The sequence below is a fragment of the Haplochromis burtoni genome, unplaced genomic scaffold (assembly GCF_018398535.1).
Source record: "Haplochromis burtoni strain Fernald_Lab_line unplaced genomic scaffold, NCSU_Asbu1 Contig_698, whole genome shotgun sequence".
Classification (NCBI taxonomy): Eukaryota; Metazoa; Chordata; class Actinopteri; order Cichliformes; family Cichlidae; genus Haplochromis; species Haplochromis burtoni.
In genome coordinates, this window is record NW_024583059.1 from 197,813 (window position 1) to 210,577 (window position 12,765).

General features: G+C 41.4%; 1 protein-coding gene and 1 non-coding gene across 2 annotated transcripts; both read right to left on the reverse strand.

Moving 5' to 3' along the window:
• Positions 1–1,277: 1,277 nt before the first annotated feature.
• LOC102309617 lies at positions 1,278–10,474 on the reverse strand. The gene is made up of 2 exons (XM_005949900.2): positions 10,310–10,474; positions 1,278–6,866 (listed from the first exon to the last, which is right to left on the reverse strand). The coding sequence occupies exon 2, from the start codon at positions 6,708–6,710 to the stop codon at positions 4,038–4,040; it is 2,673 nt and encodes an 890-aa protein (XP_005949962.1). The 5' UTR covers positions 6,711–6,866; positions 10,310–10,474; the 3' UTR covers positions 1,278–4,037.
• A 149-nt stretch (positions 10,475–10,623) lies between these two features.
• Positions 10,624–10,696, reverse strand: trnav-aac. Its single transcript has one exon. It is a non-coding gene; the product is annotated as a tRNA-Val (tRNA).
• Positions 10,697–12,765: the final 2,069 nt, after the last annotated feature.

Sequence of the window (12,765 nt, forward strand, 5' to 3'; positions counted from 1 at the left end):
TGTTTTTATGAATTTCTCATTAAGTCGTCAATTTAAGAGCGTAGTCGCTTGATAGCTATTGCAGGACAGGGAGCTCAGACGAAGCGTTGCAGGAGAGTACCTTTAAAAAAAGTGTTGTGAGCATGTCGGTGCAGGCTAAAGAAACCACAGCAAAATGTGGAACAGCTGACTGCACAGAGTAAGCCTCCGTCATAACTGACAGTCTATGCTCCTGCCTCAGTGTAACCGAGTCAGGGCTAAATGAATCCTGGATATCTGTGAACTCCAGCTTTCATCTGCTCTCGAGGTTTTGTGAAGCAGCTGTCAGGTGGATAGGTAATAAAGTGCTCGGTGTGTGTGAGTGTGTTCACAATGAGAGGTGTGAATTATTCCCGTGGATATGACCCCCATCACCAGCATGAGAGCACACAGGATGAGTGCAGTTACATGTGTGTGTGTGTGCTATACTCCAAAGTGTCACACAGACAAATCTGAGCTCCCCAAGCAGCGACACGCTCCATCCCCAGAGTGCCTCATCTGCACCGACATATGGACGTGCACACTCCTCACCTCTGCAGCTGCTCTCCCACACATTTCCCACTCGTCTTCATCGGAGCTCATAATCTGCTCAGAGACTCTGTGGGCTCACAGCAGAGCTCAGTCATAATCCAACCGGACCAAAGTGTGCTGCTCCAGCCCGTCCGCTTCTTTAAAAACCTTCATCCATGCGGGGACGGAGGCTGCCGGCTCACCATCACAGACTCAAGACTTCTCCCATCAGTGTCCGTTTTTCACCTGAACTTGGAGACCAAACCCTGAGAATTATCTCCAGATGTGAACAAACACCAACATGTGATCCCCGCATTCACCCTTTAACAAATAACAGCACATGAAGGCATCATGACGTGTTACTTTCAGATTACGTGTTACATGCTGCAAAACAGGAGCAAAGATTTTTGTCTTTCTCCATCAGGAGAACCGGGACGTGTCCTGGTGGCTGCTGTGCATCCATAATCACACATGGTTAAATAACACACAGCAAAATCAATCTCTTATCTGCTGTTTGAGAAGCAAGACTCTAAGTTTGAACCTGTTTTAAAATGCTTCTGTTTTAACAATCTGTTAAAGAAATGCCTCCATGTTCAGCACACGAGGATCACTGACTCAGTGTTTTAATGGAAGTCATATCCAGTCAACAGATTTGGGAGTTTTTGGACCAGTTTGTTGGTCCAAAAGTCCCAGTGTGGGAATATCAGTGGGAAATTCAGTGTCCATCCTCCAGGATACTTTGAGAGTCAATGATAAGAAGCGCTGAAGCTGCCCAGCACCCGGCTGAGACACTGCGTGGAGGTTTTTCTCTTTCATTTGTCACCCAGTGGTAACTCAAAATAAAAGAAAACTTTCAACTTAAAAATGAGACTTTTGTGAGCTTTTAATCCAGTGAGGTTTCAGTGGATTTGTTCAGGATTCAGAAAAATGTGTTTTTTCTCTGTGATGTCATCACAATAGAAAAAAAATCAATGTGGGCAGAAGAATAAAACACTGAGCACGTGCAGCAGGCCAGGAGAAAACCTAGACTCTGAATCCTCCTTAAAGTGGATCCTTACTGCTTCTCCTCACGCCAGTATATATATGTGTGTGTGTGTATCCTTTCTGTTTGATGTCACACAGAGAGGAAGCTCCTAATATGGTTATCTCAGGCACAGAAGCCCCACCCACTGGATCTTCAAGCGTTTCTTTTCAGCAGTTCATGAAAAAGAAGTTGGCTTAACGGAGAAGCTAAACCACTTACTTAACAGAGGACGAATGAAATCAAGGTCCAGACTGACAGAAAGGATTATTCTGAACTGTGAATCAAGCAAAGCTACTCTGCTGGTGCCAGAAAGGAACACAACAGCTTCTCATCAAAGCAAGATGAATGGCTGTTGAGCTGGGCTGCTCTGTGGACATTTGGGCTACAAGATGGCGTCTCCTTTATCGAAAAATAAAAGCTGCAGACGGTTTCTGTTTAACGTGCACTCGGCTGAAATTCCAGTGAGAAAAAAAACCTCTCCAACATAATCAAAATGTAAAACTTCATTTTCTGTGTAGTTAATCTAAGTGCATCGTTTTATATCAGTTGTCCTGTTGCAAATTTATAAACCTGGCCTTTGGCTCCATCTAGTGGACACTGAACAGAAACACTGCAGCTTCATCTCCTCTCCTTTGTTTATTAAATGTCCTGAAGGCTTTCAGAGGAACTGATGAGTGACACCTGTTTAATTTGAGACCAAAAGCATCCCAGCTGCAGCCTGCAGAGGATAAATGGGCCATGACAGAGTGCATGATGGGAAGCCCTGAAAAAGCCTGACTAAATATGGTGTAATGATCAACTTAAAAATTAATGTATCCATCATGTGAGGATATACTAATGAAAGTTTACAGGTCAATTAGTCTCATTGGGTTATTTTTACACTTTGAATTGAATCACTTAAAATGCAAATTGACTCCATCAGTTCAAATCTGCAGGGTTGGTTATATAATCCACTGGAAGCCTGTAATTATTGTGACAGCACACTGCAAGCTGCATTAGTTTAGTTGAAGCACATTTGTGAATTATTACAAGTCCACACATGTTTGTGCAGGTTTCAACATTTTTAACAGGTGTTTTTAACACATTTACAATATTTAGTAAGGAATAAAAGATTTAACATCCTGGGCAGGAGCTGCAAGCTACAATCCTGCAGAACTTCAAGAGCACTCGATGTCCCAATAATGTGCATGTTGTGATCACTTTTATTTACCTGGGCCATGCATGGCACGTTTAATCTAAAAACTAAGTTCAAAAGAGTATCCACCAACTTTTTAAGGGCTGACCAGACTAACAAACCGATATTTTGCACACAGACAATTTCAAAAGCTAGAAAACACTGAATCTTTGAATAAATTTGGTTTGCCAATAAAAGTTAAAAATGATGACTTCTGATTTTCCTTCACTTATAAAATAAACAAAATATGAACTGGAACATCTGTACCCCCTGCCAAAACATCTGGTCATGACTCGAAAGCTCAAAACTCATTTTCTTTTTTTCATGTAAATCAAGAAAATGAGCGACGTGAACATTAAACCACAGCAGTGAGCGCTGCTCTATGTATACTTTTACAATAACAGGATATTTCACCAACTTTTGATTTTTACTATTAAAATAAAGTCAAGAGACAAATAATAATGAACACTGACCAAATTTTAAGGTGGAATGTTTTCTTTCACATTTTATTAAATGACGGAGGTGACATCACGAATCAGTCAAAACAATTAAATACCAATGCCAGCCGTGACCATTCATTCTGTCCTCTTTAACTCACGTCACTGATGGTTGAATTTCGACCGGTTTACATTAACATGGATAGTCTACTTCGTTGTCTGTTACACTCCAGTCGTAACACACCTAATGGTAAGCAAAAGAACTCTACTGTGAATAAAGCAGCACTGAACCAGTCAAGGAGGCCCAGCAGTAACACGTCGTTCACATTTTAGAACCTTTATCGTCTAAGACTGCAAAGACCCCACATCCTGAGACACAGCTGGATCTGCTGGGCACTAACATTAAACTCTGATTTCAAGAAATCAAGTTAGAGAATCTTTATTTTTCCTGCCCCTGTAAACACCTGCAGCACATCCTAAAAATGTATTTGGCCTTCCTGACTGAATTCAAACATGATCAAGTTTCAGTTTTTTAAATGCAAGTATTTCTTCTTCAAGTTAAAAGATATTTGCTACAAGTAATCCCAAGATGTCAACAGTTAAAAAAAGAAAAATGTGATTGCGAGAGCTGTTTTTTGCCACTTTATAGACCAAAACAAAACTCGATCAAGCAGTCTCATCCTCTTTATGCCCACCAGGGTTAAGGTCAAGTTGGATTTTAGGCACATGCTGAACAGAAACAGAAAGAGGATCCCCATTTCTATATGAATGGGTAAAGGTGAATTTAACTGATTTAACCTGGTAGATATAAAGCAGTTCAGTCGCAACTCTATCCTAAAAACTGACATTTGAAATACAAACAGCAGCTAGAACTTTATTCTATCTCGACTTCCATATCAACAGGCTTCAGTTTTCGGACAAACACAATGTCATCATTGTCATTATTAAGGTCCGGCTCGCCAAAGTCATCCTTTGGCTCCTCTTTAAAGACCACCTGGGAAGACTCCGGGAACTTGGGGGCCTCGAAAGGGAGCTCAAAAACTTTGGTCAGGTAATCCCCTTTTCTGCGTTTTTTGCCAGTCATGGCTAGGACCTGTGAGGCGATGGACCAGGCGAACTCCACCTTCCGGTGGCTCTGAGAGCTCAGATCGAAGTTGTACTCCAGAATCTCATACAGAGCAGGAACGTATCGGTTGTAATTTTGTTGCACATATTGGTGCAACTCAAACAAAACTCCTCTTGTCAGAACCTTCAAATCAAGTTTCGTTTTGGTTTCTGATTTGGAGCTGAGGTCGAGGTCCAGTCCGATCTCCTTGCAGTTCTGGTAGTCAAAGTGTTTGACAAATCCACCAAAGCCATCCAATTCCCCTTCTAGATCTGGGTCCCCATCTTCGGTTGGTGAGTGTGGAATCTCTTGCAAGTTGCCATTCAGCGGGACAATCATATTTAACCACCTGTTGATTTTCGGTGACATGTTTTGCTTTTTCATCAAGCTTTTCTGTGTTGTGTACCATCTCTGGATCTTCTGCGCGGCCTCAGTCTCACCACTTTGCAGATGAAGATCAAAATTGTGCTCAAGGATGTCATTAACAGTATTGCGGGCCTCACCACACAGCTCCTTTACAAAGCTGAAGATCTCAAGCACAGCGCCTGTTGTCAGGATGGTCAAATCAAGCTTCTGGTCTGACGGGCGTTCTACGGTTGACCAAAGATTTAGACCCAACTTTTTACAAAAAGGGTGTTCTTCTTTTTCAGCTTCTTCCCTCTTTGCTGAATCTGATGAATCTAACCCTTTCTGCCCTTGACTCTGGAGTTCCTGTTGAGTCTGAAAACTGCTGGTCACATCAACCATGTGGTATATCTCAGGGAGTTTGAAAGGCTTGCAGAGAAAATCCATATTCTGACTCTTCGGGTGGTTCACAAGATTTTTATGTTTTGCCATCATGTAAACTAAGAAATTGCGCTCATGTTGCTCATCTTGGAGCGTAAGAGTAAAGTTGTTTAAGAGAATTTCAAATAAAAAACTGCGTACACTCCTCGACAAAGCAGTTCCTAACTTGAAAACCTCCCACATTACCCAGTTGGTCAACAGTTGTAGATCTAAGCTCCGTTTTGGTGAACAAAAGTTGAAGTCTAATCCGATCTCTCTGCAGTGGGCGAACATATCATTGACTCGGCTTGACATCAGGATCTGTTGTGTGCGAGCGGCGCGCCTCAGCCACAGCCTCTGCTTTGGGGTTTCTGCACATATTCCCTCAGAGAACAGACACCAGTACGATTCTTGACTTGCATCCTTTGTCTGTGTGGGTGACAAAGAAGATTTGTGGCCATAACTCAGAGGCTGCATTGGTGAGATGAAGACTTCTTCCTCTTCTGGCTTTACATCCTGCAGCACATTCATTTCTACCTCTGTTCCTGACAAACAACTTTCAGGTTCCACATTTTCTGGCTCAGCTTCTGTTTCTGACTGCAATTCGGTCTCAAACTCAACAGGACACATGTATGACAAATCATCCTCCTTCATCTCCTCCATCTTGCTAGCCTGTTGCTTCCGTGTTTGTCTTTTATTGGTGGCCAGAATTTGTGCTTCCAGTTCTTGGTTATCTGCATCAGGTGTTTTTCGTTTTTTACCTTTATATTCCAATTTATTCTTCTCAGCCGGGATCTTAAAAAGTTCCTTTCTGAAAGTGTCTTTGTCCTCAGCTGTCAGACAGGTGTATTTTCTCTCTATCACCCTGTTTAGACACATTCGGAACTGAGGTTTATCAAAAGCATAACCAAAGTTGTGCTTGACCAGTTCATAAACTAGGTAAGTGTGTTTTCCACACAGCACTCGGGAAAAATCAAGCATCTCTATCATCACACCGTTGGTGAGCAGACTTGGGTCCAGTTTCTGTTTGGGGGCGTGACTTGGTCGAATAGCTAGGGTCACACCAAGTTGTGCACAGAAAGGGTTAGCGCCCAGTGTTTTTCTTAAACGGATTCCTCCTTGTTTTTTTACAGTGTATTTATTGCTAGCATCTCTGGTAGTTTCAGCTTCGTGGTTGTCTGAAGACTGACAGTTCTTGCTGGAGACAGTGAGCACTGAACTATCAGCAATTTTGTTCCATTTTGGACAGTATCGTCCTGACACGTCTTCTTTGGACCCGGCTAAAACACTTGGATTTGGCAACTGAAATGTTTCTTTCCATCTATTTGGCTTCATCTTTATTTGCTCCTTCAGGTGTTTAATTTTGTTGTGGACACGAACTGCATAGATGTAGCACAGACTGTCATTGTTTATGTCAAAGCCAAGGTCGAAGTTGAACTCCAGCATTTCGAACAGGAAATACTTCTCAGACCTGGTCACTGTTTTGGCAAACTGACAAATTTCCAGCATAACACTATTCGTCAGCAGGCTCTGATCCAACTTCTCCTTCCTTTCAAGTGCCGCATTGAACTCCAGACCAATATCAACCAATTCTGGGAAGGGGACTGCTCCTTTTTGATACCTAATGCCATGGGCAATGCGGCGCTCCCAGATGTAGCTCTCCTCAATGCCATCCATATTGACATTTAAAGCCCAAAGTCATTAGAAACTGCTAGATTATGTCAAAAACCCTGGTCCTTGCTCAGGCACCTGGCTAGATTCCTAGACAGCTTTCTTGTAGAGAAAAAAAGATATTATCTGAAGGCATCATCTTCACTGCCACATCTTCTCAGTCTGTAAGTAAAGACAAAACAGTTTCAATTATTTAGGCTTAGAAAAATCTTAAAGCAACAGGATCTGATTTCATCAAAATCCATGTGATGTATGGATTAAAAAATATTGAGCACTTGTAAAACAGAGTTAAACCGTGCTTAATAAAAACAGAGTAACACAGACTTAAAATCTAAAAATACGTTTTTGGAGCTTCATTTAGCTGCTTCCGGCGCCCCCGTGTGTGGCAGCCTGCTACAGCAGCTCTGCTCATTCTGAGTTTCTTTCTTTCTCATCTTTTTTTTCCTCATAATTTTTATAACTAACATATTAGCAATTAGACTCTGCAATCATGTTCTACCGTTTAGACTTCCGCAGGCACAAACATCCTCCACTGCAACCACTGAACATCCAAGGTATGGACATTGAGGCTGTGGACAGCTACAGGTACCTTGGTGTTCATCTGAACAATAAACTGGACAGGACTCATAATTAGGACGCCCTCTACAGGAAAGGGCAAAGCAGGCTGTACCTGCTGCGGAGACTCAGGTCTTTTGGAGTGAAGGGCCCACTCCTGAAGACCTTCTATGACTCTGTGGTGGCCTCAGCTATTTTTTATGGTGTGGTCTGCTGGCGACAGGAAGACACTGAACAGGCTGATCAGAAGGGCCAGCTCTGTTCTAGGATGCCCTCTGGACCCAGTGGAGGTGGTGAGTGACAGGAGAACGGCGGCTAAGCTGTCATCCCTGATGGACAACATCTCCCACCCCACGCAGGAGACTCTGACAGCACTGAGCAGCTCCTTTGGTGGCTGCGGCACCCACGGTGTCCCCACTGCTGTCAGACTCCACAACAAAGACTTTTACAGCTGATCAAACACACAAACCCACACACGTGCAATAACACTACCGGGTAAGTGCAATACTCTTTTTCTAAAAACTTGTATTTTTACTCAGTTGTATATATCATTTGTATTCTATTTTTATCCTATTGTTAGGATTGAAACGAATCTTATTGGATTATTTTATTCTATTGTATTCTACTGTATAGTAATTAATTTTATTCTACTCTATTCTATACAGTTGTGTTCAGTATATTATTCGTATTGTATTCTAATTTTTGCAATTTAACTTTGCACTGTCCACTTTCTGCTGTGACAAAACAAATTTCCCACATGTGGGACTAATAAAGGTTATCTTATCTTAAACTACAGAAAGAATTTGAAAATTAGTTTAAAATATGCCACACCTAAGTGGTTTAAGTGCAAAGTCAAAATAAAATGCAGTCAAAGTATAAAGAAAAGAGTATAAAAAAGACATAAGAAAAGCTATACTTTTATCTATTCTCTATTCTTTTATCACTCTTATGTTCAAATATCCCATATGTGCATAACCTTCACTGCTGATAAGGAATATTTTTTATATTTTCATATTACTATGTTTTATGTATTACGTGTATTTGTTTTATATCAGTTGAGACTTTGTGTGCATTGTCTATTATACAGGCAATGTGTGGACTGTACATTGAGCTAATTGTACTGTGCACACACTGTTTAAGGCCTGCGTAGCACAGATTGCCCCACTCTTTTCTTCCCGCTTTTGAAAGTGGAAAATATTCATTTTGTACACATCAGCACAAATCAGTAAAAAGAAAGACTGTCTGACAACGCAAGTCAATAGATTTAAGGTCATGAGGATTTTACATATTGACAGAGAGCACTGCAGTATCAACAGATACCAGACACCAAAATACTGTGTGAATGTGTCACTAATGCAGCTTCAAGAAAAAGGTTGTGCGAGATAATGCACAGTGCAGAAATGATTAAAGCTCAACCTGCAATAACGTTTTACTTCAGCTGGTGAATATTTTACTGTGAGTAAAAATATTACTTTAGCTTACAGTTTTGTATTTTAAAGTATTTTAATGGAAAAAAGAATTGATGTAAAAGATGTGTTCGGGGACTCAGTTTTATCTTTTAAACAGTAAAACACACATGAGTTGTGTTCACTTCAAATCCACAGTACACTGAGAAACTAATTTATTTTAAACTAGTGGCATGCAGTACTGCAAGATTTGGTAATGAGCCGATAGCAAGAAACTACAGGGCCAGTATCAATTATACTAATACTTGTTTTAATAATTAAGGGTGATTCATCATCAAATTGCCAGATCTGAATAAATTTTCATGACCATTAAGTGTTTTTGGGGGATTTTTCCTTTGGATTATGAATTAGTTAAAACCCAGGACATAAATTATAAAATGTTTAAGTCTGCAGCACATCTACTTTCACAGGTAACACAAAAGGGTAATTATATTCAATCAAACCTGAGCCATATTATATTTGGTGAATTTTCATTTGCACTAAATGTTTTCCTTTAAACAACGTGCTTCAGTTAGATGACTGCTCTGTGCTGCAGCGGTACTTAAACAGACAGTCAGGTTGCCTCTTTGATGAAACCGCAGAAACTAAAGTATCAGTCGCATTAGGCTCATATCGATCAATATCAATACAATGATAGGTTTCAATATCATCGATATTTGGATTGATCCGCCCACTAATATTTTAAGCGTTCAAAGTCCAGCACATGGACTCATGGCTCATCTTTCCTTAGCTTCTCCTATTTATTCTCTGAAGTAGTTATCATCACTGTGGGTGTAACATAATTGTGGCCATAAGCGTGCTGTGAAGGCGCTGTTTGCACATTTAAGAAAATGTGCAAATAAGACAAGTTTGTTGTCCTTTTGTTGTTCTGTCACGACTGTGAGTGTGGCTCATATTTTTAAGAAGCAAATAAAGATTTCATACAAGCAAAACCCCTCAGTTTTTATTGACATCTAATAACAACAGTAACATGCATTAACAGTATTCTTAAGTATACTTACTTTTACCTTTAAAAAAACATTGAAATGATTGTTACAATGGCATTAATGCTCATTAAGAAAAAAGGGTCAAAGTGCATTATGGTTCCCTAATTGTTTGCAGATTTTCTTGCATATGCATCATTTTAAGAAATTGCTAAAATATGACTATTTTCGTATGAATATGGGATTTTCCTAGTCTAATTTTTAAAATGAACGAACAGATTTAATCTTGAATTCTTCATTGAATTGTTTTCTCCAATATTTATCCTCCCTGGCGTCAAATTAAACTTTTACTCCACCTGGAATGGCTGCATTACTCTTTGCAGCAATAGGCTGCAGTTCTGCACCAAACCAGCGGATTTCAGGTATTTGAAAATCTTAGATTCTTCGCTTATTGTTGCGCATGTCGTGGGGACAGGGGTGAACGGTTAGCTTCACAGATTTATGTTAAAAGCGAACTCCCTGAGTTTCCTGTTGAGTTTATGGAGCTGCAGAAACACCAACATCGGCATCCGCGCTAACGTTAGCTTAGGACTGCAAAGCTAACTGTGGGTTGTCTCGGCGGGTGGACGGAAGCTCCGAGGGCAGAAATACAAGCACTTACCTACAGCTGAAGCAGAAAACGAACACATCGGTGGTTGGTGAGAGTTAGAAAGTCTGTGGCTGCATAGTTTTTTTTAAAGCATGTACTGCAACACGGCGCTAAACAACAGCTGCAGCAACACATGCGTGCTTCCTGAGTACGGGTCGCGTTCAGGGACACATGTCGGACAATTCAGTTTTCACACAGTCAGTTTATATTTGTTTCACTTGTTACCCACAACGCACCAAGACCACACGACTGCATGGCATATGGTTTGGTTACTTAAAGAAGACAAATTAATGAAAAAAATAAAGTGAAATAAGATAAATAAATGATGTTTCCGCCCGGTTTCGAACCGGGGACCTTTCGCGTGTTAGGCGAACGTGATAACCACTACACTACGGAAACCGTGTGGCGACTCAAGGCACCTGAGCATACTTTTTAAAAGCTTGTATGCGGTCTACCGGTGTCAGGTCGGTTGCACGAGTGTTTACTTCTCGTCAGCAGCCCCCAACGTTTTTTGCGGCATGGACCGGTTTAATGTCCGACAATATTTTCACCGACCATTAAGGTGTCACATACAACAAAATAAAATGATACGACCAAGACAGTGGTATTTTGTAAATATAATAATAAACGCGAATTCACTATGTAATTGTGTAACTTTATCAGCAGGGTCCTCCTGAAATACGCCAACAACAATGAGAGTAACATCCTCCTCTCTGCCCCTTAAGGGTCTCTGGTCGCTATGGTAACACGTAAATATCAATCAATCAATCGATCGATCAGACCTTTATTTGTCACATGCAAGTTTGCACCTGCAGTGGAATTGGACAACCAACCATACATACATAGCACAGACAGGTCGGAGACAGGTAGTAATTTGGAAGAACATTGAAATGTACAATACAATGGGCAAATGGAGGAGGGAAAAAGAGACCTCTACTCATACTGGGCTCCTTGTGGGAGGTCAGCATGAGAACAGAAAACAAAAAAAACTCCTCTGCACAGAGAGCACATCACAACCCCATGAAGCACATGACAAGCAACGGGATGGGTAAGGGGGTGAGAAGTGAACTGATTACACACAGCCATCTTGCCATGCGCTACTAATCCAGCGCTGGGCCTAGACCTGCCGTCTGACCCCGGCCTTGGAAGCCTTCGAAGGCGTTTGGAGTCCAGGATGGGGGTGCGTAAGATGGCGGCAAAGAGTCTAAACAGTCCGTTATCAGGGAAGAATTTGTTGTTAAGCTCCAGCCTTGAGACCACGGCTGGCGCTGATATGGTAGCCACATGAAAAATGATGGTGTTTTCCTGTAGTGCGAACAACTGCATATCAATTTTACAGTCGATCTAAATGTCCGTCACTGGTCTCTCAATCACCCATTGGGGGGCCATGAGCCTCTCCGAAATGTTATCAATTTTGCGCTCAAAGAGCATAGTCTGAGGCTATGTCCACACTAGCCCGGATAACTTTGGAAACGGCGCTTTCGTCTGAAGACGCTTCGCGTCTACACTATTGTTTTCAGTTGTTTTCACAGAGTTGTGTGTCCACATTGAAACGGCCTAAAAAACACTTACGTTCCAGTACTGTGCATGTGTGAAACACAAGACGATGTGACCTGCCTCATTTCCGTCTGCCGTTTATTTACTTTCCGGCTCTTTGAAACTGCTGCAAAAGGCAGAGGAAAAGCACCGAGTTTTTTAAATGGACTAACAATGAGGTGGAGTTGTTGCCATGTGTGTCCCGTCTGTAACAACTGAAAATAAAAATAAATGAGTGGTCCAAAGTGAAGGATAAGCTCTGCATAATGTAACAAATGGCTCTCGGAGGAGGCGTATGCCCTTTTTCTCCTCCTCCTCTCCCTTAGCTTCCCTGCTTAGCCTCTTGTGTCCTTGTCTAGTCTCGTGTTCTTTGTATTACTTTCCCTGGAACACTCTCACAGTCTGTTTCTAAAACCTAAAGAGAATTATGGATTTGATCAACTGGTCTCTGAATGCTATTGACACCCTTTTCTCAATGAGAAGTCTGGGCTTGGGAGAGCCCGAGTGTCCTGGAGGGACTTTCCCTGCCGGATACACGATGGACGGGTGGCAGAAATGGAGGATCGTGTGCCTGGCGGGACTGTCGATCGAGGACGCTGAAGATATCTACCTATTCGGAACCATGATAACAGGGTGCTCACACACACAAACTACACCCTTTTTGGCTCCTACCTCAAAGCACACTGTGCGCTGTTGATCTTACGTGCTGCACAATAATGTTTAATATTTAGTATTTACTGTTATATTCCCATAGATCATCGTGATGTTGCTTATTATGTTGCTCTCGTTTTCTTCTGCTTGTTTTCTTTTTTCATTCTCAACAGGTAAAATCTACTGTTATCTATTGTTAGCTAGTTTATTGTGATGGTATTGTTTTTATTATGTTGCTCTTTGTTGTTTGTTTTCTCTTTTGGTTTTTTATCTCCATACAG

Excerpts from the sequence above, each read along its gene's own strand:
- LOC102309617 (XM_005949900.2), bottom strand. The coding sequence starts at position 6,710 with ATGGATGGCATTGAGGAGAGCTACATCTGGGAGCGCCGCATTGCCCAT.